The 25,822-nt window shown below is 42.4% G+C and overlaps 1 protein-coding gene across 1 annotated transcript; it reads left to right on the forward strand.

Moving 5' to 3' along the window:
- Positions 1–1,000: 1,000 nt before the first annotated feature.
- LHX9 (LIM homeobox 9) lies at positions 1,001–18,655 on the forward strand. Its single transcript, XM_007941088.2, has 6 exons — positions 1,001–1,028; positions 6,220–6,338; positions 8,199–8,401; positions 9,534–9,889; positions 16,972–17,174; positions 18,398–18,655. The coding sequence occupies exons 1-6, from the start codon at positions 1,001–1,003 to the stop codon at positions 18,653–18,655; spliced, it is 1,167 nt and encodes a 388-aa protein (XP_007939279.1).
- The last annotated feature ends 7,167 nt before the right edge of the window (positions 18,656–25,822 follow it).

Consider the following 25,822-nt stretch of genomic DNA (forward strand, 5'->3'; position numbering starts at 1 on the left):
CCCACGGAGCGCCCTCAAGGGCCGAAAACTCCCCAAGTGCTTGGTTCCTGAAGACCTGAACAGGAGCGCTCAGAGTGAAGGCAGCACCGGGAGGGGAAGGCGGGGATGTGGCGGGTGAGCAATCAATGAATGGCTTGCTTAGCCCAGCTCCCGGCAGGAGCTCCCGCCCTTTCACCGTCTACGCCGGCACCAGCTGGCGGCAGGATCTTTAGGTACTGGCTCAGAGAAGGCTATGGCAAGCTGTAGGCTCGGGAGCCCAGGGCGCGCCGCGGGACTCCAGCCCCCGCGCGGCGCTGGAGTCTCAAGATGCTCTGGCCTTTATGAGGTTCACTTACGGCCGAAATCCTCTCTTAACACCTCCCCTGATTATTGAGAGGCTGGAAGGGCGAACGCAGCTCAGACCTTGTCTCCTGGCACTAGCCAGCGACTGTGTCCTCTGCCCACTCCCTCCCTTCTCCCTCTCCCAATTTAAAAGCAAGAAGAAAAATAAAAGACAGGTGGAGGGAGCCGCGGGTCAGAGGTGAGGGATTCAGGTCATTTCTGACAGAGAGAAAGAGAAAGAAGGGAGGAGAAATGAAGACAGATATTAATTTCCATCCAACAATTATTTATCTATTTGAATTAACAGGGGGACCCTCAGTGAGACGCTGGGACCCACGTGCACCTCTGGCCGCCGCCTCCCGCCCTCCCTCGCGGAGGACTGGTTCTTGCAGGGGAACATAGGAACCTCAAGGTAAGATCCCTGTGGGGGTTGCCTCATTCGAGTAGTTTTTGGCCCTCGATGCCCGCCGGGATGGCGAGGCGCCCTCCCGGAGAAGAGTGGGCCTTGTTTCAGGCCGCCGCCCTACCTGAAGTCGCCTCGGGAGGAGCGGGGAGGCCGCGCCCCCGGGTGCGGTAGGAGGTGCGGGGGCTCCCCGGCCGCGCCGCAGCCTGATGCGCGGCTTTTCTCTGCTAGTGCGGGCCTACCCATTACGGCGCGACCAAGTCCTTGTTGTCTAAGATGCTGAACGACACCACTCTCGAGGCAGGTGAGTTATACGCCAGATTCCTTCTCATTTTCTCTACCCTTTTCCCTGGACCGATGTGTGGATAATGATGATGATGAGTGTTTCTGTGTGTATATCTGTGCAGGCGTGTGCGTTCCTTCGTTGGGTGGAATGTTCGTTGTGTGTCTGTTGATCTTAAAAATGATACTGCTCTTCATAGGCTCCAAAATAAACAGTCTCGTTTAGAGTGTCCTGACAGGATTTCCAAAGCGTGCGTTCCCTTCCTTTTGCCTTTCTCCTGAATGTCTTTGACCTTCCTTAGGACCTGGGGGCCGCGGCGCATGGCGTAGATCACCGAGCCCCGAAGCCGCGACTCACCAGTGGCGTGAGAGACGCTTTCCTGGATCCTTCACAGAGCTGCTGGGGGCGGGGAGGGGGCAGCGTCTCCCCACTGGGTGGGATGGGCTGGGGGAGAAATACACCGTTTCTTGCCTGTGTGGGGCTTCAGTGGAGATTGGCTTCCCTCACATGTTTTTGTTTCAACCAAACCCCGCGCGGTCGTGTCTGCGCGTGTCAGCCGCCACAGTACGAAGACTGTCTCTATTCCTGGGCGGCTGAGAGCAGGTTGCGCGGTACCTCGCAGGTAAAGGGTTTCGGCGGTTAGAAGCTCAAGTGTTGAAAACTCCGCAGCCGCACCCTCCACCTCGGAAGAGCCCTGGGGGCTTGTAGGACAGGGGTTTGAGAGGGGCAAGCAGCTGGCCAGAGGCTTTGCGGGAGGAGGGTGTGCGTGGGCGCCCAGCCTCAGAAAAGGCAAGGCTCCAGCCGGTCCTGGTGCCAGGAGCTGCGGGCAAGGTTCTGGGGAGTTCGGCCGAGCTCTCCAGGTCCCAGTTCCTCTCGGTCCACTTGCCCTGGTCACGAAGGAGGCCCACATGGCAGGATCAAATCAGGCATGCTTTGCTCCAGCCTTTCTCACAGTAGGGGAAGGATTGCCCGTAGAGAATCCAAATCTCCACTGTCCAGAGAAAACCCTCGTGCCTCCGGACCATCCTTCATATGTGGGGCATTTGGGGCCGGGAGGGGCAGTGCGGAGCCCGTGGTTTCCAGCTCCAGGAAGCGGCTGTCTTCCCTGGGGCCCTAGGGTGCTCATTACAGTACCCAAAGCCAGTTACTAGTCCAAAAGCTGAACTTATCAGAACAAGAGGGCTCTTCAACCAGCTTAACCTCTGCCCCATTAAGAGCAAATTTGAGGAGGGGAATAAAAGAGTCATGGTCTAAAGAGCCCTTGAATCACTTGCACTCTCATGCAGGCCTTTGTGCAGACTAGCTAGTTTTTCTCTCCTCTCCACCCTAAATCACAGCCCTCTAGGAAAGGCCAGGCAGCCTGTTACTTCCACTCTCTTCCCCTCTGTCGAGTTACCTGGGCCTACACTCTTTGTCCAGGTGGGCCTGCCAGAGTCTTGTTTGCCCTCCAGGACGCCAAACCATCAACCTCAGCTCCTCTGCCCCAATAGAGCCCAGTTGCCTATTTTCCTGAAAGTGGCAACAATAATGGCCAGATGAGGGTTGACAAACAACAAGAAAGGAGACCTTGGTGGATTTCGTGTGCCAAATTTTGTGAGAGAGGGCAGAACCTGATCAAGATCTGCCACCATTGCTCCTAAAAGAGCTTTTGACTTCAAAGACGAGGCTCAAGACCCTCTTTTCTGGGGTCTCAAGTGGCCAAGGAGAGCCTCTTGCACCTGTCCCATTGAGTGAGGTGCGGGCTCAGCTCCAAGAACTGAAAAAGTGAGCATTCACTTTTATAGAGCACTGGAGGCCCATTCAGCCCCTACCTGTGGGTGGTGGGGGACAGTGCTTCCTGTCCAAAGGTCCCAGTTTCTCCAGAAGAGAGAGGTAAAAGAACACTGAGCCAGGAAGGTATTCTTCAATTTAAAGTGCTTATTGTCTTTTGAAAGTGAAAAGTGATAAGGGAGTACCCTCTTAGGCATTCTAGAAGAGAAGATTAGGACACCCCAGGTCACACACTCAATTCTTGGGGCAGCTCCCCTTCCCCCAACTTCCTCTTTGGGAAGTGTGAGAAGAGGCAGGGCTAGACCGAGGGTGAGCTATTTCTGCAGGACTAACTGGGACCTCCCAAACTCCAGCCTCCCCCACCCCTTCAGTTTTCAGCAGACTTTCTACATTCACTGACAATGAAGAATCCTGGTAGTTTGCTTCTTTATGGGGGAGTAGCAGATCCCACCTGGTGCAGGAACTTGTAACCTGAGTTTTATAAGAAAGAGCAGGCATAGCTAGGATTCAACACGGCTGCTGATTACAAAAGGGGCTATACCTGAGAGATGATGAACAGAACAGATATGTGTTGAATAGATGAATGAATGAATGACTCAAGGGTTTATAGGACTTTTGTGCTTGGCTACCCTGGAGATGCCTTACAAAGTTCTGGCTTCTTCATAAACTTTTTCTTCATAATTGTCTCCAAAGTTTCATCTCATACAAGGAGAGTGTGCTCCAGGATTCTTTGTTGTTGCTTTTTGCTGAACTGACAAAAATCCAACCACAGTCAAACCCAATTCCAAACATCCCATTGGGATGAGGGTTCAACACAGAAATGAAATGATTCAAGGTCCCCTATTTACTTTTTCTTTGGAGCTTCTTTGGGTTCATTGAATGATGTTCTTGTCAGAAACCCCTCCTGTTTTCTCTTTACCTCCTCAGCTCTGAGTCTGCTTAGCTGCTTACTTGTGTGAAGGCAATCTGCCCCTTTGTAAGAGTAGCAGCTCTTAAAACTGCCGCGTGCCCCTAGCCCTTCCTCTGGGGCACTTCAGTGTGTATGCCCTGTGCGTGGGTTTGAAAAGCTCATTGATTTCTATCCAAAAGGACTAATTACATTACTTATAGTAAATAGCAACCCTGCTGTCCAGTAGAGCTGCCAAAGGTGTGTGTGTGTGTGTGTGTGTGTGTGTTTGTGTGAGGATCTCCAGCTTAGTTCACTTGATTGGCTTCATTTTTGTGTGAATTTGTGTTTTATGATCTGTATTCTGGCACCCAGAAGACGTAACAGTGTACAGTCTGCAAATAACATTATTTTCCACCCAGAAAAAAAAGCTAGGGGGAAGCATTGGAATCTTGGGTTTGATGGAAAGGGCGACTCCAGCAGTCTCAGAGGCTGTTGCTTTGGGACAGGAAGTCAGGCTGCTGCAGTAGGGATGGCTTCCTCCCTCTTTCATTCCTCCTTCCTTCCTTCCTCCCCCTTTTCTAGTCCTTTCCTCACGCTCTTCCTCCCATTCCCTTCCTTCCTTCTCTCCCGATCGACCTTCTTTCTTTCTTCCCTCCTTCTCTTTCCCTTCATCTTTCTGGATTTGGCCACAGTTCCAAGTCTTGCTCCCCCGGGCGGAGGAAGGCGGGCCTGCCGCGCGCCCGCTCCCAGAGGTATCGAGGATGTTTCAGTACACCGGAAAGCTGGCGAGGAGTGGTGGGAAACAGAGGCAGACAAAGGGAAGACAGGAGTAGAGTGTGGCCCAGGTTTCATCCCCTTTCAGGTTAAAGCTGAGTTGGTTCTTCCTACAGCTCCTGGCTTTGGGGCCCCTAGGGGGCCCCTGGCCTTTTGAATGAATCCACAATATCAGAGTATTGTGGACACTTTTTAATGGGGCCGGAGAGGGGCTGCTGCTAACTGGAACCGGGAGCAACAGAACAATTCCACCTCTTGTGAGGCGCAGGTCTGCCTTTCTACTCCTCAGCTCTCACCTTACCCTCCTCCACAGCGAGGAGCCCCTCTCACACACTCCTAAGTGTTCCGGGCGCCCCTGCAAAGGCAATAGGAACAGCACGCCATGCCGCGCGCGCCTTGTCCCGCTGGGGCGAGAGCCGAACTCCCGGGATTCCCGGAACCACTGCTCAAGTAGACAAGTTTCAAATTGGACTGTAGAACGCCGTCAAATCTGAATTGGGTAAGAAAATGAATCACCCTATGGTCACCGTATGGTTATATACTCGCTCCTGTCCCCTAAACTCGACTTGGTCAATGAATATATATATTTTTTTCCCAAAAGTAACCTCTCCAAGCGCGCTTTCCACTTTGGGATATGCTGCAGCGCCTGATAGGGTTGCAGATCCTCCGGGAGGTGAGGCGAAGAAATGAACTGGCAGAAAACTGCTCTTAAGTGAGTTGAGGAAAACGGGATGTGGAGGAAAGGAACGAATATTATCTTGACCTCAGTGATATACTTGCATTTTTGCCCAATATTTACTTATTTGGGGTGTTTGGTTCAACTGGGGACCACAAAGTCGAGGAAAAGTGAACCCAAAGTTGGAGCCAACATTCTGTGTGCCGCGAGCCCGGATGTGGTCTTGAACGCGGACCACGGAGGCAGACCCTTCTTCCTGCGCCATGGCGGGGACAATAAGGACTCCTTTCCCCCTTTAAAACATAACCACTAGGAACTCTTGGAAGGATGTGTACGTCTGCGTGCGCTGTGTGTGTGTGTGTGTGTGTGTGTGTGTTGAGAGGAGGGAAAGACCCCCTCCTTTTTCCCCCCTCGTCTCCTTACCCCCCCCCCCCTTGTAATGTTTGTCCCCGCTTGCCCATCACCAGGGGGTTGAGAGGAGTATGACAGGTCTTTGTTGTCTGAATAAAAATCCGTGGCAGCTCCAGGGAGAGAACTCCTCCTACTAAATTATCAAAAATGGGCTGGCTTTAGTCTCTTAACAAATTGGACACAGCTCCGGCAGGAGCAGTCCCCAACCCAACCTACAGGCACTGGGAACTTGCAAGCAGTCAGGGACAGCTGAAAATAGCACTTCTTTTTCTTTCTTTGTGTTCAAACTATTTTCTTTCTTCACTAGATTTTGTTTTTCTCCCCCCACTGCAGTTGTTTCCCATTAGTAACCCGATCTCCTGGAGCAGTAAGATTCGCCTGCTTTGCCTCCTTTCCCCTCCGCCCGTGTTTGTTTATTTTCTGCACTTCTCCTTCAGGGAACCGCTGGGGCTTTTTTTTTTTTTTTTTTTTTAATTGTAGCCCAATTTCCACTCTATCTGCCTCTTTTTTCTTTCTTTCTCCCCTCTTCCTCTTGCCGTCCGTCCCCGAGAGTCTCCGCGTTCCTCCACCGCGCAACCATTGGCAGTCCCCTTCTGTTCCTTCACTCGAATGAGCTGAGAGCCCGGGGCGTGTGTATATGGAAATAGTAGGGTGCCGAGCAGAAGACAAGTCGTGTCCTTTCCGCCCCCCAGCCATGCTCTTCCACGGCATCTCCGGAGGCCACATCCAAGGTATTATGGAAGAGATGGAGCGCAGATCCAAGACCGAGGCCCGCCTGGCCAAAGGCGCCCAGCTCAACGGTCGCGACGCGGTAAGGAAGTGTCCCGCAGTGGCGGCAGCCCGGCGTCCGGGTGCGCTCGTTTAAGACGAGCCTCCGGTCCTGGGTCAGCAGTGGTTGAGGATGGTGGGTTATAAGGACGCCCACTTCAGGCTGGCGGGTGGGTTTTCTTCAGTCCTCCTAGGTCTGCGGGGCTGAGAAACTGCCCCCTTTCTGACTTGAAACTTCGAGAACTCGCTATCTTCTGCCGCAGTTGTTCCTGAGCGAACAGGGCGAGCCGGAGTAGCAGGAGGGGAGAGTCCTCCTCTGTAGACCCCAAACTTCAGTCTCCGTGTCCCCTATTGGTTCCCGAGACTTTCCCAGCGAGGATGAGCTGGGCGAGGGCAATGAGCTGAGAGCGCGCGGTTGAGGCTCAGGTTATAGCCAGAGTTCCCAGGACCTTAGTCTCTGGGTCTGATCACTGGACTTTCGGGGCGCACTCGGACGCAACTGAGCCCATCTTCAATGTTCTTACGCTTGGTGCTCAGCACCTCTAAACTTAAAGATTCTCGGGTCTCTGGCAACCCGACTTGGCTTCTCTCGCTTGGCGGGAGTGAATTCAGCTTCCGGGCAGGGTGAATGTATTTGCGCCGGGAAATCAAAAAAATAATCCGGAGGAGCGCGTACCAAACCCAAGAACGAAAACTTTTTTTTTTTCCCCTTAAACCTTAACTGTGTAATCAACTACCACTCTTACTACATTCATAATAATAAAAGCCACGTCTACTTAATAAAGAAAACCAAATCTAAGAGCTTTGCTTCCCAATTACAAGCTGGTGGGGAAAAACTACAAAAGCCTCCGGAAATGATTCCAACCAAACAGCAATGGAGATCTTTTGGCATAGGGAGTTGTAGGTCAGACTAACCCAGATGACTGCTCTAGCCCAGTCAGCGGTGTTTTGTGGTCCCGCCAAGTTGCGGAGATGGTAGATGTGCCTACTTTCGCAATGCTAATTCAGTGTTGGGCCCTGGTCAAAGTAAAGGGCAAAACTTTTCCAGGCCCGCCGAAGTTTCATAGAGTCTTCCAACCTATTTCGGCTACTCTTGAAGGAAATCTCCATTGGTTAACTTCTTTTTCTCGTTAGTGGCTATCCTGTTTATAAACAAAAAGCCAACAACCGAAGCCCCTATTTCTTGGTTCATTCACGGTGATGTTTTCCCCTCCTGGGCTGTGCTGGTGGAGACCAATGCGGGACGCTTGACTTGGGCACTGAACAGGCATTCAGGACAAAAAAAATCTTGTGGGCATATTGATGCCACCTTAAGAGGAGCCCGGACAACGGACTCTTCCTGAGAACAACCACTTTATAACATTTCTGGGAAAAGAACTAATATTCCTGAAAATTAGGGAACACGAGGGTCTGCCAAATATATCCTAATCAAAACGGTGGCCTAAATTATGAGCACAGTTATAGTAAGTAACCTTTTAATTTCAACACTGCATATAAGAATTTAGAGAAATTGAATTGTAATATTGTTTGGGCTTAAAAACAATCTTTGCTAGTTCGAATCTCTTTTTTTCCTCGCTCAATAACAATTCCCATTGTTTTCTTTTGTGTGCCTTGAAAGCTACAATGTCTAGGTTGTAACAATTCCAATTCCAGAAACCTCTTCCCTCCCCCGCCAAAGTATAGTTGATGCGCTCCCAGTCCGTTTAAAGCGACGTTCGGGGTGGCCAGGCTGTCTTTAGGGTAACAGTCCCGGGTGGATGCGAATGTGGGTTCAGGCAGACATTGCAGAAAGGGAACGAGCCACAAACTTCAAACATTTCGCCGACGTTTGTCGGTTCGCGATGGTTCGGAGGTGCGCGGCGCCGAGCGCTCTCCTCAGCGGCGCGGTGTGCTTGCCTTACAGGGCATGCCCCCGCTGAGCCCGGAGAAGCCGGCTCTGTGCGCCGGCTGCGGGGGCAAGATCTCAGACAGGTACTACCTGCTGGCCGTGGACAAGCAGTGGCACCTGAGGTGCCTGAAGTGCTGTGAATGTAAACTGGCCCTCGAGTCCGAGCTCACCTGCTTCGCCAAGGACGGCAGCATTTACTGCAAGGAGGATTACTACAGGTACTCACGCCCCTACCCCTCTTACCCTGTCACACCTGGCGGGGCCACCTCACCTCAGCCTGGGCGCCCCATCCCCGATATTTGTCCCTTCGGGCTGCAGTCAGAGGGCCCGAACCCAAGAAAGTCTACCCGGGCCTCTGCATACACCTTCAAGCTGGTACCCTCTGGACCGGCGCTGAGGCTGAGTGCCAGGGACAGCCAAGAGCTAGATCGTTGTCAGTCAATACCACGCGCTCAGGCACTTCGCAGCTCGGTTGGGGGAACCTGGGGAAATCCAAGGAGGGTTTCCAAATGGACATGTCTTTGCTTTCTGAGACTTGAGCGGTTCATTTCCGCTTCCTACGAAATGAGCAATGTATAAGCCTTGGAACCGAACCCGCCGCCCAGGCAACAGCCAAGGGGTGTTAGGTTTTCTCGCGGGTGGAGGGAGATCTTGTAAGTGACCACGCACGATCGGGAATAAACACCGTTGCCAAAACCCAAGGCACTCAGTTTCGAGCTCTCTTTACCATTAATTAGCTAGAACCGTGAACTCCAGGCTGGAGAGAAAATTCAGCGACAGACGTGCTTATTGATCCTTCCCATTTGTTTGTCTGGATTGGGAAAGACAAAATTATGTGCAGGTGACCTGGTCCGCTTTCCGCCAAAGCGAGAGAGGCAGTTAAAAAAGAACATAACCTTTCATTTACAAAATTGTCCTTTTCTGGGCTATGTCTGTCTGAATGCTTTCAGGCACACTTACACACCTAGGAAATAATAATATTATTCTTCATTGATAGAATGTTTTGTAATCGATGAAACGTTTTTACTTGCCATAGCAATTCAATAGCGATTCTTTCAACAGCGCTGTGCAGGTTTTTTTTTTTTTTTTTAAATCCCCAATTTACCGAAAAGGAAAATGAAGTCAGTTACCCAATTCTTCTGATTTTAATGCAAAGGTTCTTTGTCCTAGTTAACCAGAACAGGCCAATAAGCAGATAACATTAATGTCAAAAGGGGCTCAACTACTGTCCTCCCGGAGACCACTCTGGGCTCAGTCTCTGTCCGCTGTAGACCACCCCTCAGGCGCCGGGCGTGGGAGATGGCCCAGCAGTGCCTTACCCAGGGCCCTGACTCGGCTGTTTCCTTCCAGAAGGTTCTCTGTGCAGAGATGTGCCCGCTGCCACCTTGGCATCTCCGCCTCCGAGATGGTCATGCGCGCCCGCGACTCTGTCTACCACCTGAGCTGCTTCACCTGCTCCACTTGCAACAAGACTCTGACCACGGGCGACCATTTCGGCATGAAGGACAGCCTGGTGTACTGCCGCGCCCACTTCGAGACCCTCTTGCAAGGGGAGTATCCCCCGCAGCTGAGCTACACTGAGCTGGCGGCCAAGAGCGGAGGTTTGGCCTTGCCTTATTTCAATGGCACCGGCACGGTGCAGAAAGGGCGGCCCCGGAAGCGGAAGAGCCCAGCGCTGGGAGTGGACATCGTCAATTACAACTCAGGTGGGTCCCTATCCCCCATCCCCCGCGCCTTCTGGCCTCCAGTTGCCCTAAGGAGGATCCCATAGAATTATTTCTTCACCCAGGATCTGGCTGCAAGAGGGTGCTTTGCCCAACATTCCCCCTTTCTTTCTTCAACTTCCACTAATGCAGAAGGAGGGGAAGGAGAGAGGGAAGAAGAAAGAGGAGGAGAAAGAGGGAGAAAGAGACCTTCCTTTAGGCTGTGGCCCAAAGTGAAAAACGAAACAAAACAAAAAACTAACCCAAAAACCAAAGGAAACAACAACAACAAAGAACACATCCATAACTGTTGGGCTGTGGTGACTTCCCCTAAACAAGCAGAGCCAAATCCTTGTTGCCCATTAGTTAATGAGCCCATTAGTTTCTGGCTCCCTGTCGCAGCAAAATAGCCCCAAGGCAATTCCTTTGTGGACGCCAAATTATAGATCCTGGAGGAGGTTTTCCTAAATACTGGGGGGGAAAAAAATCTTCAGAGGCCAACCCCAGTCTGTCTAGAGGGAGCAGAGGCTGTGGTGACCAGCCCAGAGTTAATCAGAAACACAGTTGGGAAGAGTGTTGAAAAACCAATTCCCCGATCTTGGTGACAAGCAGCTTTAAGGGTGGAAATCATTTTCCACAGCTGAGCTGGATTGAACCTTCCAGAAGTCAGAGTCCTCATCTATCTGGCTCTTCTCTGTGTGATAGACCATCTAGACATCCAGACCCCCAGGCAGACTGGGAGAACCTCCAGGGTAGGCCTGCTGAGGTGGCTTAGCTCCGTCTGCTCTTCTGTCCCTCATTAGCTTTCTCTCTTAATTAAAAACAAAATGTAGGCAACAGGCCAGAGAGCACACTTTCTTGCTTGCATTGGGGGATGCACCCACCCTTTATTAATCTCTCTTCTTCAAGCATCAGTTTTAGGATGCCTGAGCACCCACTTGCTAGGCTGGTAGTTCTTTTCTAAAGGTTGGTGAAAGTGAGAATGGTAATGGGCCCTGCTAATGTAACCTAACTCTGACCAGGATCCAAGCTCCTCTTGTGAGTCCCAGATACTGGGAAGAGGTTCTAAACACCCTGGTAACTTTAGGGAAAGGGCTGGCCTGCCTGCTCTGGCTCCCTTTGCCCTGGCCCTGCTCTGACTGTAAATCCCAGCAAGCAGGAGATTCAGGTGAAGAAAGACCATTCTGCTATCCAAGGAAGGGTCTTTGGGGACCTCATGTGGCAGCCTTGTGTACTCTGAGTACCCCAGTTGCCTCCGTTAGTCCCCAGTGCCTGGTATGGTACCTGACATTCAGTTGGTGCTCAGTAGTAAAGGAAAGGTGCCCAGCCAGATAAATGACTTGCCCAAAGTCACACAGCGAGTGTGAAGGAGTTAGAACTAAGAGTCGTGCTCTGAGTTGAGAGTTTTTCAGAGGAAGCCAAGCAGGTCAGTGGTTGCTGCCCAGCCCTCTCCTCTGCTCACTCCAGATCTACCTGAAGAGCTGATTCGAAATGCAGTGAAGGCTCAGCAGGCAGCTTCTTGGGGGAGAGTAGAGGCTGCAAGCTCAGAGCTGCTACGGTTGTCCCTAAAGCAACGAGAAAGATGATGAGAAAAGAGCCGGCTGGCTCACTACAGAGAGCACCAGGATCGGTTTGCATGAGGACAGCGGGTGCAGCCCAGGGTTTTGCCAACCTCCAACCGAGGGCCGCGCCCTCGCCCTTTTCCCTGCTGAGCTCGGTCAGGAGCTTTGGTGCAGGGCCACTTGCCCAGTGCGCTTACTTCATCTCCTTTGATGCATGGTCTCTGCGACAGGACAGGCAGGACACTAATTGTTCTTTATTAATAGAAGATGACATTGGAATCTTGAGTCACTCTCTAGGACTCTAGTTAGAGTGAGAGAGACAGACAGAGACAGAGACAGACAAAGAGAGACAGACAGACAATGAAGGACTCACACACAAACAGTGCTCTTTGGAGAGGGAAAATCCAGAAAGGGTGGAGATTTTGAGCTGAACAGTGGCAAATCTGGCTTTTTGCTTGTCCATTTAACCTAATTAAGCTGACTCTGATTTCTCCTTTGATCTTATTTTATATTAGAAAGATACAAGGAATTTTTTAAAGACAGTAGAATTCAGCTTCTACTTCTTTGAAGAGAACTAGAGACTACATACTTACATTTTAAAAGGAATGAAAATCTTTCCCAGAGCTGCTTCTGTCTTTAGACCATCCAGACATTCAGACCCCCAGGCAGACTGGGAGATCCTCCAGGTTAGGCCCACTGAGGAGGCTTTTCCACTTTGTCCTTATTGAGAATGCTCTGGGAATTTAGAAAAGGCTAAAAATTAGAACTGACTTTGATTCTTCCTTAGTTGATAGGCTTTCAGATTTGAGAGATCAGAAGTACTTGTGAAGTTGCTACAAATGTACTGGAAAGTTGAAGCTGTCTTGTAAGTGAGGGCAGGAAAAGTTCTGAGGCCCCTCCCAATTGGCATGAGTTTGTACATCACACCACTACAGATGGGGATGCCTCTTAATTAACATCCCTCTCCATCCTTTCTAAACACTCTCCAGAGAAGCTAATAAATAGTATATATCTCTTTAAAGTCAGATGAAAATAATCTGGAGCAATTAGTTTATAGATGCCTTATCAGAAATCAACCTACCATTTAAAAAAAGTTTTTACAAACCTACTGCCAGTTTGTTACAAGACTAGCAAAAGAAATCTTTTGGCGAATTAAAAGCATGTTAAAATATAGAATATAAAATGGACTCCCAGTTCTAGCACATTATTTTAGTTTTCCTTGGATCTTATATTGCCACTTCTGCTTAAATGTAAAGTAGGCTAATAAAGGATAGCAGTGATACTAATAAAACAAAAGAGGGGAAGGCCCTCAATGAGATAGATTGACACGGTGGCAGTGGCTATGGGCTCAAGTATAGCAAGGATCATGGAGCTGTCGCAGGACCAGGCGGTGTTTCATTCTGCTGCACTTAGGGTCAGTATGAGTCGGAGACGACTCAATGGTGCCTAACAACAACAACAACAATAAAACAAATACCACTTATGCATTAATATATTTTCAAAAACATGACATAAAACATGTTTGTAAGTCAAAGATTGCCTGAGAAGATGTGAAAGTTGGCAAAGGTCAGTTGATGTCATTTATTGGGCATATTCTTAGTTTATACTTCTTTGTGCCATTAATCAGATAGATATTATAGAAAGAGACATGTAATGTTTATCTGGTATCTTGAATTGAAATAAAGCCCTGCATGGGTGGGAAGAAAATTTAGTTGTAGGGCTCTTACTTGGGCAGTTTAGCACAATTTAGAGACTGAAGTTTTACCACTTATCAAAATTTCGGTTCCTTAGGTTCTTTGTACCGTTCAAACTTTTAAAGGTCCTGCCTGGTAGCTATTAAATAAGCCAGCCTGGCACTGACCCCTAGTGGTCTTCCAGGGATCAGTTAGCTCACAAAAGGTCAGACACCTTCAGAACAGAAAACCACTTTAGGTTAAGTGACTATTTCAAAAGTAATTGGAAAATACAGTATTTAGATCTTCTCTTTAATTTTATAAGCCTGGATGTGTACTTAGAAGTGGATGTTTCAGACAATTTTAAGAGATTTGCCATTTCATCTCATAATTAAAGAAAAAAACCTGTGGTTACAAAAGTAGACCCTAGGGAAACACAATCACTTGTAAGTTAACCTAATGGTACTTGTAGTTAAACATAAGTAACTTAGGATAACATATTAGTTACTGTGTAGAAGAAACAGATTGCTCTATTAAGTTGTATGATATAAGTGATAACATAGTTACAGAAAAGTCATATACTAGGAGCTCTGGTAGCATAGTGCCTAAGGCGCTTGACAGGTGCAGAAGCCTGGAGGTTCAAACCCACCGGCCACTCCTCGGAAGGAAGATAGGGCAATCTACTATAGTGATACTGCCTTGGAAACCCAAGGAGGGGTCACTATGAGTCGGGTCTGACTCAACGGCACATAACAACAACAACATCAGATAATATTTGTTTACTAACGAGAGAACTTCACCTATCTCTTTATCCATTGACTTGTATTCTATGTGCAAACAAGCCCTATAATTTTGTTTAATGCACTAATATACACTGCTGAGTTTTTAATCCTGAATAATGGACACAGAATGCATATTCAGGAATGTAGTTTTATTAAACCTCACTGTAATTATGTTTAGAAACTTCATCTTAAAAAGTAATGATTATATAATTCAATTATGAATCATGCTTTTCTCAGAAATATTACATTGGGGGAAATGGTTCAGGGCATTATTTAAACACCAGCTTAAGTCTTCTATCTCAAGTGTAATATTTAGTGTGATGTGTGGTTCAGGAAGAGTTACATGTTACTCATATATGATAGGAATGAAATCTTATTTGAAGAAGCCTCCAATGACTGAGGTGTGCCTCTTTGACCATTTTGTGGTGGGTACATTTATAATCTGGCTGTGAAACAGGGCCCAGTTTACTGGAGATAAGTGTAGTTTTATAGTAGGTCCTTAGATTCTGTTTCATCCACTTGAGGATAGGAAAGTGCAATTCTGTAAAATATTTGAACTTGACATATCCTCATTGGGCTGAAGTAGGGTAAAATGTAAAATAGATTCTCTCCATTATCTCTGAGCCTATGTTACCCTTTCTGATGGAGTTTAAGAAGTCTATGTTCAACATTTGAATGTGTATATCTTACTTACATCCTATTCCACATTGATTTTATTTTGCATTAATATCAATCCATAATTTTATTGGTGAACAAAAGGTTCAAAAATCTTGACTGAATGACTGTTGAGCCTGGCTTTGCTAGGCTCTGAGAATCCAAAGGTGAATATGATATAGCGCATTCACTCAATGAACTCACTTACCTGCCCTTTTGCCAAGTATGCTCTCCTACTTATGGATATCTTATGGAAGTATCAACCAAAGCGACATCACTCCATGCTTACTCATGCTGTATTAGTGAGAATTTCTCGTTAAGTAGGTTTCATGATGCAGCTGACCTCTTGGTTGATGATAGCAAAACTTCTGGGTTTCTTTCTATTCAGTGACTTACTGAAAACTTTTTTTTTAAAAAAATGACTTATATCCTTTGTTATTTCCATTATTGGACTCCTTATTGAAGATTATGCAAATGGCAACAGTTTATGGTATTTGTATTTTGTTTCATTGATTTTTTTTTTTCTTTTCAACTTTCTATTGTGATTTTAGCGAAACTTTACAGAGCAAATTGGTTTTCTATTTAACTGTTTAAGCAAGTGGATAACATTTTAGTAGGCAGAATTGAAGAGCTAATATTAACAGATGGCCTTACTTTCTTCAAGATTCAGGTTTGTTTTTCCCCTGGGTGACAAGATCAGTTAGGTTTTTAGGTATTCTATGATAATGCAGCAAAATGCAGGATATTCAAATCTAAATAAACATCAGACAAATATCCAAAATAAGGATTTAAAGGGGGGAAAAATGCCATGCCCTTTAAGTTGTGAAGTTGACTGAATAAGTAAATATTTAGCAAAATGCTTTCATTTCGCAAATCATATTTCCTATGCAGAGCCAGTAGGTTATTGGAAATGACCTTTTAAATGCTTAGCTTTACATCCTGGGGATAATGATTTTCAGGCTGGGTTCAAAGGGTTGAGTTGTTATGCCCCCAGTGCTGAGGAGGAATTTGCAAAGGGAGAGGACTGCAGCCCCGCTCTGCCAGAGCCCTCTGCCCTCAGCAGCTCACAGCTTGCATCCCTCACACACACCTCCAGAGAAAAAGGGCGAACATCTGAGCCTAGAAATAAGCAACCTCAGTGGCTGGGGGAGCGCTTCAGGCATGCACAGAGTAAAGAGAAGTCTGGGCTCATTTTCTTGGAGAAATATTTATAAAAATAACTCATAAGGAAAGATATTTTCTTCCTGGAATAGCCCTATGTTAACCAGTTATGGCTAAAAAGCCCTAAAAAATATTCTTATATTACTTAAGAAATCTGCAAACTTGTATTTCTTAATTTCTCAAGAAATTAGAAATAATTTCTCTATTACAAGCTGCTTTTTCTAAAGAGGACGAGGAGAGGAGGTAGATGAAATCTGCCCCTCCTTGTCTACTTTTTTACTTTGTCCTTATTGAGAATGGTCTGGGAATCCAGAAAAGGCTAAAAATTAGACCTGACTTTGATTCTTTTTTACTTGATAGACTTTTAGATTTGAGAGATCAGAAGTACTTGTTTGCTATATCCCACATGACCAAAAGCAGTGCTTTCAGATAGTATGTCTATTCCACAAATATAGACAAAACAAGGAATCTCTAATTCTGTGTGTATGGAGTTGGGATGGGGAGCTAGAGGTGAAGTGTTGATATTAAATATATTTATTAGAAAAAGTTGTTTTCTTTTAACTTTTGGGTTTGTTTCAGTCCCACTTTACTGTTGTAAGTTGCCAATTGAATTGATTCCAACTCGTGGAAATCCTAGGTCTGTCAGAGTAGAACTGTGCTCCATATGGTTTTCAAGGCTGCAGATCTTTTGGAAGCAGATCCCCAGGCCTCTAAGGCACCTCCTGATAGGTTTGAACAACCTTTCGGCTAGCAGTCTAGCACTTGACCATTTGTGCCATCCAGGAACTCCTTTCCACTCCACCTGTTATGTGCCCTGGAGCTGATTCTGCCTCACAGCGACACTATAGGGCCTGCCTGAAACCTTTGTAAGAGCTGATCACCAGGACTTTTTTCCGACAAAGTGGCTGGTGGGTTCGAACCATCTACCTTTCAGTTAGTGGCAAAGTGTTTAACCATTGCATATCAGGGCTCCTTTTCACTCAATTATGTAGAGCTTATTTATCTTCCCAAGTTTCTCTAGCAACGATTAAGCCAAAGAGATGACTTATCTATTATTTTTCTCTTATATAAACTATGGCTAGTTTATATAGGTTAGCTTAGCTGACTTTGGCAATTAACCTCCTTCTCTTTGTCAAGATACCATTCACAATTGAATCATCAGTCTTTTTCACTGTTGCTTTATTATCCTAGCATTACCATACAGCCTACCACCATTTCCGCTAATAAAGAAGTTTCGCTGTTAAACACAACAGGTTGTAATGAGAATGAGGCAGACCATTTGGACCGGGACCAGCAGCCTTACCCACCCTCTCAGAAGACTAAGCGCATGCGGACCTCCTTCAAGCACCACCAGCTTCGGACCATGAAATCCTACTTTGCCATCAACCACAACCCGGATGCCAAGGACCTCAAGCAGCTTGCCCAGAAAACAGGCCTGACCAAAAGAGTTTTGCAGGTAAGAAAACTCCATCATTGGCTGTACATACATCTCCCTTTCCCTTGCCAATAAAAATAGTTCTATTCCCTGTTTAGAGTGATATGATTATCTCCTGTACTGCTTCTCATTAGTTTATCTATCTCCTGAGAGGGTGGACTGAGATTTTGTGGGGGCTTACCAGAGGCCTAAAGAGAGAACCAGAGTCTTTTGAAATGCAGCATATTCTCCCTACAGATGGGGAGATAGATCCACTACAGCCAGCAGAGCTCTGCAAATATGGGTGATGTTATTTGTGTAAGCTGTGGCTTTAGAAATTTACATTCCCATTAGGCTCAATGCATAGACTTGTAGGAGGACCTGCTGTTGCTGTCCTACTTCAGCAAACTCTTGGCAGTCTTAATCACTTGTTATGATTTTCCAAATTCAGGTTGACACTTATTTTCAACTCTTGAAAAGCCAGAAGTATGGTTAGCATTTCAGCAACCAACTGGACAAGTATTTTCCCATCGTCAGTTATGATTTGTAACAAAACTACATTTAAAAACTGAATACTAGGAGTTAATTCTGCTGTCCAATTGCTTCCCTAAACTCATCATATTTCCTCTGTAAGAAGATAGAAATAATGAAACTAAAGTATGTTGCTGCGGGTCACCTATGAGCCTTTCCCACTTTTCAGGGACAAATACTAAGTGTTTTTGTTCTGCTAATGGGTTTAGGGCTGCCTGTGGTCCATGGTCCCAGAAAAGCTTTTCTTACTGGAAGAAAACTTACTCCATGTGAGACATGTGAACAGCCCAAAGTCTGTCTTGGTGATGTTTATTTCATATGAGTGACTCTTACTTTGAGATACTTTCAGTGACCTATCTCTCCCCATTGTCAAAAGACAACAACTGAGGAAGCAGTGTATATTTTTTCCCCTTATATCTCTGTGCCTTCCTTTCCATGGTATCTCGATGTAGGCAGCAGTTGTCCCAAGGGACACTTGTTAATGCTGGGTGGGGGGGAATATGTGCAGCTGAGAGGGAATAAATCTGTAGTATTATTCGAGTTACTTTGCTTTTAGAAAGAAAGAAAGAAAGAAAAAAAAAAAAAAAACCCTTTCTCCCAAGAAAAAGTAAACAATTATATTGAAAAGAAATATATATCAAAAAAGAAAGAAAGAAAAGGGGGAAAAAACAAAGAAATAGAAAGAAACATAAAAATAAACATCGGTAAAGAAATCAATTGGGATTGGTTTGCAGGTTTGGTTCCAAAACGCAAGAGCCAAATTCAGAAGGAACCTTTTGCGGCAGGAGAATGGGGGTGTTGATAAAGCTGATGGCACGTCGCTTCCGGCCCCGCCCTCAGCAGACAGCGGCGCTCTCACTCCACCCGGCACTGCGACCACTTTAACAGACCTGACCAATCCCACTATCACTGTAGTGACATCCGTGACCTCTAACATGGACAGCCACGAATCCGGAAGCCCCTCACAAACTACCTTAACGAACCTTTTCTAACATTGGATTTTTTTTTTTTTAATTCTTCCTCTTCTTTTTATTATTATTCTAATTATTATTATTTTATTATTTACAAGATTTTTTTTTTTAAACCCACAAAATATTTGGGAAATAAAAAACAACAGCTTGGTGTGTAGCATCTGCAGCCACTTGGCAAATGAGTTTACAGTATTGTCTCCTTCTGGTGAACGTATTTTGTCTGCAAACTGTATTTGGATTTTTTTTTTTCCCTTTAATTAATTAGGTCTTTCAGTAGGTAAGGGCAGTTTTTGAATTATTCTAATAAGTGCCTCTTAAAATTGTATATTACTTATTTCCAGAATCTCTCTCTCTAAAAAAAAAAGAGCTGTATTGTGATGGGCAAATAATCATATTCCCAGTTAAATTATTAAATTAATAAATAACCAGATAATTAATCAAGCAGTTTTTAAACCTTGCAATTTTATGTGTCCTTATGCAATTTAGCAAACTTTACATTTAAAAAAAATTTAAAGGTGAAAAGTTTTGGTTAATTCTTATTTCTTACATGAATTGTGAATGCAAAGGAGGAATATGATTAAACAAAAGTATTAACTATTGCAATTTGAAATATAATGATTAATTGGGCATAAAATCTATTCCAAGAATGTGACTTCTAGGGATGTAAAACCCAACACAACATTTTATTTAGTTGTTTTTCAAAATTTGAAAAATAATTAAACTTCCTGTATACCCATGAAAAGTCCACATAGGATTTGAAATTCCATGCTTTTATTCCCCAAATCATTGTGAAACCATTCTTTCTAAATTACCTTTTTTTCCCCAGGGAAAATGGAAATAAGCAAAATATAATTTTTTAAGAAGTTTAAAAAGTTAGTTTAATTTCATGAAAGCTCTATTGATTGGCTTCAGATGTACCATAAGATTATATCTGGCATTCTATATGAGTAATGTTTTTTTTTTTTTTTTTAAACAAACTTAGAGTAATACCAACAATGAGAAATCTTTGGTTTTGTTTTGCTTTGGGACAGGATATGATATATGTGTAGAAGAAAAATATTTCTGGTATTAGAGATTTGAAGTTATTAGTCTTAAAGTAGGTAAACTCAGAAGCCTTGTGGATGCTGATCTGAATATATTTCCTCGTTTACAGTAGCATTTTTCCCCCCTTTTAATTTAAGCTAAAAATCTTACTGGTCTGGGCAGTGGTGAATGTTCATCTATATGCTTCTGTTGTAGTTAAATACCAATTAGATTGTGGATTTCCTAAAAAAATAAAAAGAAGTCAAGATATATGTCTTGCTTTAGTGGATTGTTAAGAATAACTTTGCACATACTCTCCACTTTTTGGACCCCTTAAATCTCCTCTGGTGGTCGAAGTGGTTATTTAATAGATTTTAAAGGTGTCCTTCTGGCTGTATAAATGTGTGGTTAAATATTGACAGTTCACTGCCCACATTAAAGTGCATTATGTAACTTTTGCTCAGGGTCTTTAGAAAATTAGCACAGAAAGTAGCTTATTTTTTAAAAAAAAAGATGATGGAAGAGAAGTTAACACTGTAACAGAAGAAAGGTGTGATTGCCATTATATATTTAGCAAGTGTGGTTATCATCTTATATGGAGCTTAAATCTTGACTTTTCATATTTCTATTACATTTTGGGCATTTACCACTAACCAGACCAAACAACCTTGGTAAGGCTGAGATCTTATTAATACACTTTTACAGGTAAAATATTGATACTTATAAATTTTGTTCTTTGACAGAACAATATATGGTACTATAGATCTACTTTATTAAGTAGACTAATTATAACTCAGTTCTCCTATGTGCCTTATGATATAACTTGGAAGTAAGTTTGTGAAAAATCAGGATATATGTGTTGTTTGTTAAATTAACTGTTTGAAGCCCTTTGGACACCTCACTAGTTTTGTACTGTTTTACCTCTTATTTCTGACACTCTTTTTATGGTGTATCCTGTTAGAGGGGACAAACATGTCATAGAAAGCAGTTGTGCACTCTTTCAAATATAGTTGATAAATTCAATAATCTTATATATTGAGCTTCGTGTTTATAGTACAGTAAGTGGTCTAGCAAAATTGTCCATGTTTCTTTGTTTATTGATAAATGCATTGTATAGAAACTATTTCCCGTAAATATTTATGGACCAAACAATTGTGATATATCCTATTAAATTTGTGTGAATAAACCATTTTGAATCTAAGGAGTTTTATTTCCTATCAGTTTTATTTAAGGTTTAACTGTACTAGTGTATATCCAATATCAACATGTAAAAGATATTAAAATGGTAATACAACAAATTTTAAACAAACATACAAATAGATTTTAGATTTCCAAACTTCTGATTTATATGAATGTACACATCATTGCATCTGCAATGTAATTCAACCTAGGATCACCTTTAAATATATTTGCTTATAATGAAAGTAATGCCCCACTGATTTGACTCAGATTTTCAGAATTAAAAAAAAAGATAATTAGCAGATAAAGTAATTGCATGAAAAGAAACCTTAAATATGATTAAGATTTAATGTTAGGTCTATTGAGCACAAGTGGATATTTGTAAATCTAAATAGAAATTGCAGACCCCTAAAAGCCAAGTTGCTCTGTAGTTAATAAATTGTCACTATGATTTTTTTCAGGGAGAACAAATCTTGGGGCATTACAGCCAAACATCCCGACGTTTGAAAATTCCCTAAAGTATTAAAAGAAGGGGAAAAGTTTGATCGGAAATCCACTGCAGTGAAGACAAAGAGAATATTAGGTTATGATAATCATACATTTAAAAATCTATTGAGCCAAAAATATTAGAAGAGAGAGAGAGAGAGAGAAAGAGAGAAAGAGAGAGAGAGAGAGAGACTAAATGTCATTTACTGAATGTTAACAAAACAAAACTTTTGTTCTTTATGGTGTCTAACACAAATGAAGGCTTAAAATTATGTGGTTTAAAACAAAATTAGCTAAGTTGTGTATAAATCAGAGCAAACTGGCAGTGATATGCTTACCCATATTTGAAGAAAATTATTATTGAAAAAAATTCTACACATTTGTCAAGCACAAGTAGTTGTAAAATAAAATCCAAACATTCATTCCACCTGCTTGCTAATGTGTATTTGTCCTATCTGTTAATGGCATATTTCGATTGTAAATTCAAAGAAGAGCTATGACTCATTTAAAAGCATAGGGATCAAGACCAGTAATTTTAGTAGTATTGTTTATTCTTTTTTAAACAGAAAATTCTGCATGCACTTTTACATCTGTCACCTCTAGTGTACATCTCTGTATGATGACTTACCTTTGCTGTTCCTTGTATGATAGCTTTCATTAATAAACATTTTATTTGATGCAAACATAGTTAACGTTATGTTAAACACACACTGTTGAACTTAATTTTGAACACTGTCTTAAGAGGCAGCACAGTACATTTCCAACTTGTTATACTTAGGAAAAAATCTAAACACTATAATGAGGTTAAATTCTAGTATTCTAGGATAAAATTACTTACTTGGTTTTTAGCTTTCCTTGACTTAATTTCATTCATTGTATTCAATTAACGCACGTATTAAAAATTAAAAAGAAAAGGAAACACAAATTACAACAAAAATAAACCTCAGAATAAATTGTCATGTAGAATTTCAGCAGTCTTTTTAGATTATTAGGGTAAATTTAATGGATCCTCTATAAGTTTACATGTTAGCTATGCAATGAGCAAATTTATGGAAGTATACTAATATGTTTTGAACTATGAAAAGGTTGATCTTTGCATAGTTCATGTTACATATGATATCACAAGCAAAGGAGCAAGTGGAAAGAAAAATATTTAGGAATGAGGTTTTTTAATTGTTAAAGGAAATATTTGAAGAATTTTTTAGCTCTTCCTATTTAGCTGTATGTCCAAAGCATATGTTAAACAACTTAAGATATAAAATACTTTCCAGAAAATTTTTCATTATGATGAAATTTTTATTATATACAAATGAATCCTATGTAAATGATGTAACTTTTATGAATGATAGACATTAAATATTTCATTTACATGTATTCTCAGAATTTTGAATGTTTTCTTAAAGGCTTTCACTTCCTGAATACTAGAAAAAGAAAAAAAAGTTAAAAAAGAGAGAGAGCAACTTACCACTACTAAAAAAAAAAAAAAAAAAAACTAACCACCATGACAAGTGGACTATTTTGAGTGATCATGAAACATGTTGGTTTTGTCAGTAACGTGAATGTTTATGCCTCATTGAAACCTCATCCATGGCTATAGCAACTTAAATAGATTTTCCAAAACATTTCTAGCCAGTATATTCAAATCTCTGTCCCACAGCTTTTGCCTTCTTTCCCTGTTCTGACACCTATGGCAATTTGGTTTAGAAATATTTTGGAACTTCGCCTGGTTTTACAGACCTTTAAATATTTGTCTGGTATGTGAAATGTGGGAAAAGACCAAAGGGGGAAAGAACATAACTGAAATTAGACATCTGAAAAAAATAATATAAATTCAAAACAGGCACATTTTTAAAAAGTAAAAGCAAGGAGCACTAATTATGTGAGTGGGGAGGGAAAAAGGCATGTGCTGCAGCTTTAGGTCTATCCAGCTTTCCCGAGATGCACTGCAGTCTTTGAGTCTGGGCAACTGCACACTCATTGTTTGGCATGGAATGGAGGAGGAATGTAGGCTTCTTAGTCCGGAGCAGGGCACTAGATTTTTACAGCTTCTACATCCCAAATGCCTGGTCTAGTCTAACTTCTGGCAAAATGATGCTAGGCCAAAAAAACTTTACTGAGAATTTGATAGCTTTGGTTCAGTACCCACCTTAATGCTGACTTATATAGGTTTTCAATACCTCAAATCAGGATAGAACTCCATGAAAAAGGATCCAAAGCAAACACTTTTGAAACCTTGGTGATTTTTTTTTTTTGTCACCTAAAAATACACATAGCTTTATTGAACAAAACCCCAATTGAGTCCAGTTTAGCAATGTGACTGCACATTCTTTCACAGTAAGCTTCCTTCAGTCAAAAACATTTTATAAGCCATATATAAATATCATCCCATTCTCTGATGCAATGTGCTTGTATGAGGTATTGTGGTGGTAACTGTTAGAAGTGGGAAGTTCTGGAATGGAAAATCTGGAGCCATGTCATTCTAGGCTTTCAAGGACAATGTTAGAGATAATACCATCGTTATAAAAATACATAGATAAACACTGAATTTTGCATAGAGTTTTGCTACTTAATTTTCAGCCAAGTTATAATCAATGCTAGTTTAACATTTAGAAAGATTGTGTATTCTTAAGGTAGTTTAATATCTTTTACATTTTATACTGTCTAGACACCAGATTGAAATAAGGACATTAGGACTAGTCCAAATTGGAGAAGTTGCATTGTACTTTCTTTGAAACTGCAGATATAGGTAAACATGGATTGGCCTTTTCAATCTACTTTATATTTTTAGTAATTGAGAACCAACTCTGAATATTCAAGTAGATGAAAACTCTGGTGTAAAGCCACAGTCCTTTACAGCTAATATAATAAATAAGGAAATATTTTCTTTATGGTGTACTGTTGATTTTAAAACATTTTTATAACACATAGTCTGTCCTTATACCATTGTTTCAGATTAATTATGACCATTTACCTTATTTTCAAAATAAATTATTACTCCAAGTTAGTATGTTATTTTTAACGCCTTCGGGGAAGATTTCCATTTTATCTGTTTCTATGGCAAAAACAAAAATTTCAGAACTGTGCATGGCATTCTAGGAAAAGTCTATAAATATAATGTAAGTAGCCATAATCACCACAGCTAAATTTCTTTTTAACGTTGCACAATGGATGCTGTTTTTAATCTAATGTCACTCTCCACTTCGAACATTTCTTTGTAAATATTAATATAGTAGATCCTCTCTTATGATGCATCACATCAAATTTTATTCCCTAGGATTATTAATTTTTGCTTCTTTGCACTACATTTTATCTTGTGCTGAAATGATGAAAAGCAGGCAAGAAGATCCAGGTATTAGCCATATGTAGAAAGTTCCTGGTGTGCATTTCTGTGTATTCTTCCCTCACATATTAGAATTGTCAGGAATGATTTTTTTTCCCCTTTTGGAACTTCATGTTTACATCTTGCATGATCTTATGAATTAATCTAAGAATAACTGGATAACTTTTATGGTTATTTGAAAATAAAATTTGGTACAAATAAGATGCTGCAATCTGTGTTGCCTCATATTGTGCATGAATGTATTAATTTTTTTCTGTGCTTTCCCATTGAGCCAGAAAATATTACCCTTAAAGTATATTTAAATTGTTATCTATGACAAATATATAAAGAGGAAGAAACTCAAAGGGGAGGTGGCTTTTACTTAATCATTCCCGTTCTCTCTCTCTCTTTCTCTTTTTCAACTTCTGGTAGTGTAGTGCCTAAGGCACTTGACTGCTAACCAGAAGGTTAGTGGTTCAAACCCACCAGCCACTCCCAAGAAGGTAGGTTGGGCAATCTACCTCCCTAGTGATACAGCCTCGGAAACCCAAGGAGGGGTTGCTATGAGTTAGGTCCAACTTGATGGCACATGACAACAACAACAACAAAGCAGCAAAAAATCATGATGGCCATTAGCTGTAACGTTGCCATTCAAGGGTTTTGACAGGTTGCTTCACATAAAGTTATATTTATTCAGTAAACTTAAGTTCCATAGAATAAATGCCTTTTATGAAATGTGAGTTTTAAAAAGCATGAAAGTATTTCAGGATATCAGGCAGCTAAATTTGTTTGAAGTCTACAAACAAATAAAGAGAGACTTTTCATAAGAAAAATACAGTAGAAAATTATTTCAAAAATATTTGCAGTATTTTACCTGGATTGACCTAGAAGCACTGTAACAATTTTGAAAGCTATATAAAAAATAAAAAGTTAGGATATAAATAATTAAACAAAAGTATTTTTCTGTAATAAAAATTGAGATAGCTTATTTTATTTTATAAGTGCAATTATATATTTACTTTATTATCTGAATACAGATCTAAAGTCTGTGACCCAGACATTTTAATGATAAGGAAATGTTTATATTTAAAGAATTCTAGTATAGGTTCTAATACAATTTTCTATTCAGTTTTCTTAAATTCAGCATCAAGAAACATGTGTATGTGTGATTTTGAATGCAT

The sequence above is a fragment of the Orycteropus afer genome, unplaced genomic scaffold, assembly GCF_000298275.1.
Source record: "Orycteropus afer afer isolate SDZICR_OR568_19922 unplaced genomic scaffold, OryAfe1.0 scaffold00075, whole genome shotgun sequence".
Taxonomy (NCBI): Eukaryota; Metazoa; Chordata; class Mammalia; order Tubulidentata; family Orycteropodidae; genus Orycteropus; species Orycteropus afer.

Bases quoted from the DNA above. Each gene is read 5' to 3' on its own strand.
- LHX9 (XM_007941088.2), top strand. From the start codon at position 1,001: ATGCTGAACGACACCACTCTCGAGGCAG. The intron at 1,029-6,219 runs GTGAGTTATACG...TCCGCCCCCCAG, and splicing joins CGACACCACTCTCGAGGCAG to CCATGCTCTTCCACGGCATC. The intron at 6,339-8,198 runs GTAAGGAAGTGT...CTTGCCTTACAG, and splicing joins AGCTCAACGGTCGCGACGCG to GGCATGCCCCCGCTGAGCCC.